At 41.8% G+C, this 6043-nt stretch overlaps 1 protein-coding gene across 6 annotated transcripts in view; it reads left to right on the forward strand.

Annotated features, from left to right (window-relative positions):
• RASAL2 (RAS protein activator like 2) overlaps positions 1-6043 on the forward strand; it is a 371329-nt gene that overhangs the window by 355928 nt on the left and 9358 nt on the right. For all 6 annotated transcript variants that reach the window (XM_046681498.1, XM_046681500.1, XM_046681499.1 and 3 more), the window contains 2 exons: positions 198-400; positions 1676-1763. In XM_046681498.1, the coding sequence (XP_046537454.1) occupies positions 198-400; positions 1676-1763 (291 nt within the window). The remainder of the gene's footprint in view (positions 1-197; positions 401-1675; positions 1764-6043) is intronic.

The following is a 6043-nucleotide window of genomic DNA, read 5'->3' on the forward strand; positions in this document are numbered from 1 at the left end:
AGAGCAGAGCTCCATAACCATTTATTTATGCCTGGTAATAGTTTTAAGGAACATTAGCCTCACATGGAATGCCAGCTCAAATAGCATCCAGCTACAATGCCTAGGGTTTCTTTCATTAAAAGTAAATCACTAATTTCTAAAACGAACATAACTCCAGTTTTTCTCTCATTGTCTTTGGTGCCTCTTCTCTGCTCTAGTATGAACAGGAAATTACTAAACTGAAGGAGCGCCTGAGAGTGTCCAGCCGTCGGCTGGAGGAGTATGAACGCCGGTTGCTGGTGCAGGAGCAGCAGATGCAGAAGCTGCTGCTGGAATACAAGGCCCGGCTGGAGGACAGCGAGGAGCGCCTACGCAGGCAGCAGGAAGAGAAAGACAGCCAGATGAAGAGCATCATCAGCAGGTTAGAGGATCACCTGGTGGTGGTGGATGTGGGCTAGTTGAGGATTCAAAGAGGTGGGAAGATAATCCAAAGAATCCTAAAGCAATGGCGACAAAAGCTATTTTCAACTCTGCATATACTTTGTGGCACTTAGTACAAATGTGATGACTGACTATATCTTTTAAAATTTTCTAAATGTGAGACCTTAGTGCACTTCCTCTGAAGATAGAGGTAGTCTGTTTTTCTTTAATCATAACAATTAGAAAAAAAATAAAAACTTAGTGGCTCCCTTGAGAGGTCTTAGAGGAGAACTGGATTTTAAAAAGCTAAGTGTTCAATGTCTGATACTAACTTAGATTTTCACGAGTCCAGAGACATGGAAGGGAGTTTCTTTGGATATCTTTAGGGCCAGAGCACCAAGAGAGTGCCAAGGATGTCAAGGGAGACTAAGAGAGGGGTCAGTTTTACCAAACACTTACATGGCACTTAGTATGGGCCAGGCACTTTTCTAAGCACTTTACAAGTAATAATTTGTTAAATCTGTTAATAATAATTTGTTTAATGCCAACCTCTAAGGTAGGCATTATTATTATTATTCTCATTTTACAAATAAAGAAACAGGCAACAAATTCATTAAGTCACCTGCCCAAGGTCACTTAGTGGTACAACCAGGATTTGAAGCCAGAGCTCCAGAGTCCATGCTCATAACCACTGTGCTTCAATATTGTCAAATGCTGTGGACAGGTCAAGTAAACTGAAGACAGAAAAGGGCTGTTGTTTTAGCGGTACAGAGGTAATTAGCAGTCTTACTGAGAGCAGGTTCATGGAGTTAAACTTCAGGAGGTTAAGATGTGAATGGTGGATGAGAAAGAAAGTAGACCTGCTAAGTATAGGGTACTCTTTGAGGAAACTTCGCTGTACAGGGGAAGAGAAAGGACCCCTGTTACAAGGTAACTTGAAATTAAGAGAGGCTTATTTGTTTTTTGTTGGTTGGTTTGATATTTTAAGATGAAGTAAATTGTGCTGAGGGAGGGATCTGATAGAGGAGAGGGAAGAAGTGATTACGGGACCACTGTTCCAGAGGATATGAAAATGCACGGGATCCAGTTGCAGGTGGAAAAATCAACCTTGGATGTCTTCTACCAAGGTAGAAGAGAGGAAAGAAAGCACAGTTGCAGATCTTTTATTAGGAAGGAGGGAAAATATTGAACTATGATGAGTTTTGGGTTGCTTGTCCTCTACATTAGCTAGCCCTCTCTTTGAAGATGTTGATATCTCCTTCCTACCGCATTCTAGGCTAATGGCTGTGGAAGAAGAATTGAAAAAGGATCATGCTGAGATGCAAGCAGTTATTGACGCAAAGCAAAAAATAATTGATGCACAGGTAAGCAGGCTCTGAATCTAGTAGAAGGCACTTGTTTATAGTAACTTTTATTTCCTGACTTACCATCCCTTGAAAATAAATGCCAAGACATGTATTGGAAAACGGGTCATTAGACAGTTCTCAGTATTACCTTTTCAAGATGAAGAGTTTCTACATGACCTCTCTTACTTTTCTTTTACTGGTGACAAGTCTATTAACCCAGCAAAGTATTAGCGTGCTTAGTGCAGTTGCTTGATAAATCTCAGCCTGGTGCATGATGGGGTTTACTTCTTTCCTTATGGAAAGGAGGGCTTTCTCTAAGAGGGTAACTGTGACAAGTACACTGCATGTGTCTGGCTTGTGACCTCCACTGACCATTGCTTGGCTGTGATGTTCACGGTCTTGTCAGTCACGTCCACTGTGCCATCAACCTCTAGCCCCAAACAGTAGTGGAACTGCAGGGGAAAGATAGGGTTGTAGAAGATACCTTCCCTTGTTATTCTTCTGGTTCAGGGTTTGGCATTGGTGCTTGGGATTTGCTTGGCTGCCCTTCTTTATTGGCGCTGTGCTTAAAGAGCCTCTTTTGGTTGATGAAATCAGAACCTGGGCCTCTGCTCACTGTAGCTTATACCTCTGACACTGATGGCACGATGACTGCCAAGAGCACCTCACAGGGACACATCAACAATCAGAGCAAAATCCAAGAGGCAGGAAACATTTCTAATTCCTTTTCATTTTACCAATGCAAAATAGAGTTGTATTTCTTAGAGTGAAACAAGTAACAAAAGGCAGGTGCATTTTTTGTAGTGGCTGGTCTAGCCACTGAATGTGTCACCCCCCAAAACAACCCAGCCAGGTTTGCATTTCTCACCCTTAATCATATCACATCCCTAAGCTATGAAATAAAAATGAGAGCAAGAACTTTCTATTCTGCTGTCTTCTCTGCACATCAGCCAGTGGTCAGTCTATGTTAGAGCCCCCAGTATTCTTAAACATGCACTTAACACCTCCAGTCTAGTTTCTTGACAGGGTTAATGTGAGGTGGGGTTTATTTTTCGAAGGAGTTAGGAGTGAGGCTAAAAGCATAGCCATGGGAAGAGTGCTCCATGGGCCTCATACTCCTTCAGACACACTAAACTTGGAAGATGAGTGTGAGTTTTGATGCTCTCTCTTCAGCATAGCTCCCCAGAATATTTTAGACTCTTGAGCTCTGTAGTTTCTGCATCTTTTGACCTCCTAAGAATCGGGAGAAAGATCTGCTGTAATTATCTTACTTGGTCCTTTTTTTAAAGGCTTTCTAGGTGTTCCCAAAGTGGGTGAGGGAAGGGTAGCAGAGACAAGACCATCTCATTATACCTACTATAAAAATTCCTTCCAGAGGTTTAAGAGAAACAGCCTGGATAAAGAAGTCAATTTAGTCAGGAAAACTAGTGTTGATAAGTTTTCACTTTTTAATATGATGATATAAAGCAGGGAGAGTTCTATTAATAAGCACACCAGGAGAGATTTTAGTTTTAATAAGATAGTTTTAGTAATTTCAGCTGGTCTAAAACTGTGTCAGTCTTAAGCAGAGGGAGCTTGGCTGTGTCACAGTCATGGCTCTACGCATACAGTATTTCCCTTTCTTCGGTTGCATGTCAAGACGCCTCATCGTTAGCTTTGAAGATTTCTACCCCACCCCCGCCCCCTATTTTGACATCTAAGGCAAGATGACTGGGTATGAAGCGAGAGTCATAGGCATAGAAGATGAAAGCAAGAGAAGGAATCAGATTTATCATAAAGTGAGGACCTTCTCTCAGTTAACCAGGAGGGTGTCACTGTTCAGGAATGGGAGAAATGTTATCCTCAAAGCATCAGTCAGTGTCAGACTTGTGGTCTGGCTAAAGTAGATAATATTTTGGATCCATGTCTTAAGGCAGTGGTTATCAAATGGTTTGATTCCCTGGACTATTTTGGTGGAACCAGAGGCACCTTCCATAGATCAATTTCCAGCTGCTCCTACTGACTGCTTAACAATAAGGACCACTCTCAACTAATAGATAAAGTCAGACCAGGTTGGCTAAATGTAATAAATTACCTGTTCAAACATAGGCATTACTGTGTAATAAATTATTCTACCAGAGGCTCACTATGGATCCCTAAGACTACTTGGAGAATCCACTAGACCACATTTTGAAAAACCACTGCAACATGCACAGCACAAATCATAAACATTAAATACAGTTTTTTAAAAATTATCTCCTTAAAAGGAAGGTTTCCCAATTCCAGCTGTTGTCTTACTGATACATTAAAATCTTACTATAGCAAAAGACTGGACATCCTTTGGCATTGTAAAGAATGACTTTTTATATCATATCCTTTCCTTGTAAGGATAGATCTTACATCTTAAGTGTTTGATGGAGCAGTGCAGTCTTTCTGGCATCATTTAATAGAATGAAGAAGTGTTTAGGGGTGAAAGCTTCCCAGCAAGGTAACCCACACTTTTATGTCCCTGACATCTGCCTTGGTGCCACTGGGGGTAAAAAATATTCCTGAAATGAATACAGTTGGCATTCCTTATATTAGAATTGAGCCCACATTTCCCAAAAACACTAAAGGCCAGGTACCCAGTGAACTGGTTTTCATCTCTTTCAGCAAACCTGTGCTCCTGCAGGATAGGCTTCTCCCTGAATTCAGCTTCTCCGTCTCTACTCTAGAGTTAGTTCATGCTCCAAGGCCCAGCCTGAGTCAGCCGTTTGCTAACTGAAACTGTGAGAGGATGGGCACTCCACTGGTGAGGGCAGAATCACCTGTCCTGGACCTTGTAACACGGCCATGGGGATCCTGGTGATTGTACTAAGGGATCACTTCTTAAACATCCGCCCAGGGACTGTGCCACCTTTCACCCCTCAGGATCTCTCCATGTGACTCAGATGGAGAACAGAGAAGGGCTTCCTCCCATGAGAAGCAAAGCAGCTGCCTAGTTACTGTTGCAAGTGATATCTCCGCTGTGTTAAATTACAGGTCATAAATGGAGATGAGATTATTCAAACAGGCAAGTAACCCCCGTCCGTTCTCTAGCTGAGCAGTTCCCAGCCCTGGCCCAGTGCACTGGCCTCCTACGCATTCCAGCTCCTGTGCTCCGCACACCTGAAATCCTTCCTGTCAGGCATGAGTGATTAGATTGCTTTGCCTTTCACTGCAGGCAGAATCGAAATGTCAGAGCATCTTTTGCTAACTGAACTTGACTTTCAAAAGTCCCTATTTGTTTTTTGGGAGTTTTTAACTTTTTGTTCTATTTTAAGAGGTTGACATTGGGGGGAATTACAAAAGGGAGTTTCTCCTCGTGGAAACTTTCAGCTCTCTAGTACGGGAGTTGCTTGGCTTCACTTGTTACTTTTGTAGGAAATAAATAATTACAATCATTCTTAGCCTTCTTTTTGACCCTGTAAGAATCAAATAATTTTTCATGAATGCCTAGTTTTTTTGGATAAACCCTGAAGAATCCTGCATTCCTTAGTACTGGGACCTTATAATTTATCCTAATACTGAAACATTTTTTCTTTTTTAATCATTTTAAGATATTGCCAGTTTTTCTGTTTGGAGATTATTCCTAACTATAGGAGGGAAACATCATATTTGTCTCCCATCCCTTTTTTTTGGTAACCACTGACCAACCCTTACCTACTGACTTTTAAAAGATCTATACTTATTATCCCAGTAAACTCCACTGGCTATCACTTTTTTACTTATTCTTTTTTTAAAAAGCCTTGCAGATCTTTCTTTCTTTGCGTGTTGCCTATCTTAAAATGAGTTACTCACCTTCCCAAAGTAAAAAGCATCTTATACTAGATTAGTGGTTAGTTAATAATGCTGATTTTCTCTGTCTTAGCATCTGACTTCTCCATTGGGGAAAGGAAGAATTTTTTTTAGTGATAATAACAAGTGTGAGCTATTTTTTTTCACACTTTTGTAACTGACCACCAGCCCTGCTGCTGTGCAGATTCCCACCCCACCCCCAAGGTAGGAGATTGAAGGGAACTGTTATTGTTGTATATGCCTTTACCTAAATTTCCACCAGGGCAGTGGTCTTCACTCTGCATCCTCCTGGCAGCAAGTCTCCCGGCAGCGCAGTGCTGCATGCATACGGCCCTGTATAACTACTGCTTCCACAGCACGGAGCAGCATCAAACCCTTGGCCCTTATCCGTCCTCTCTGAACCTTTCCATGACTGACCTTACTGTGCTTTTCCCTGGGTGAATTCAAAAACTCCCGGGGTAGGAAAGCTCCTTTTGGCTGTGGACGTTGTTCCTCATGTACTA

This window comes from Equus quagga, chromosome 13 (genome assembly GCF_021613505.1).
Source record: "Equus quagga isolate Etosha38 chromosome 13, UCLA_HA_Equagga_1.0, whole genome shotgun sequence".
Classification (NCBI taxonomy): domain Eukaryota; kingdom Metazoa; phylum Chordata; class Mammalia; order Perissodactyla; family Equidae; genus Equus; species Equus quagga.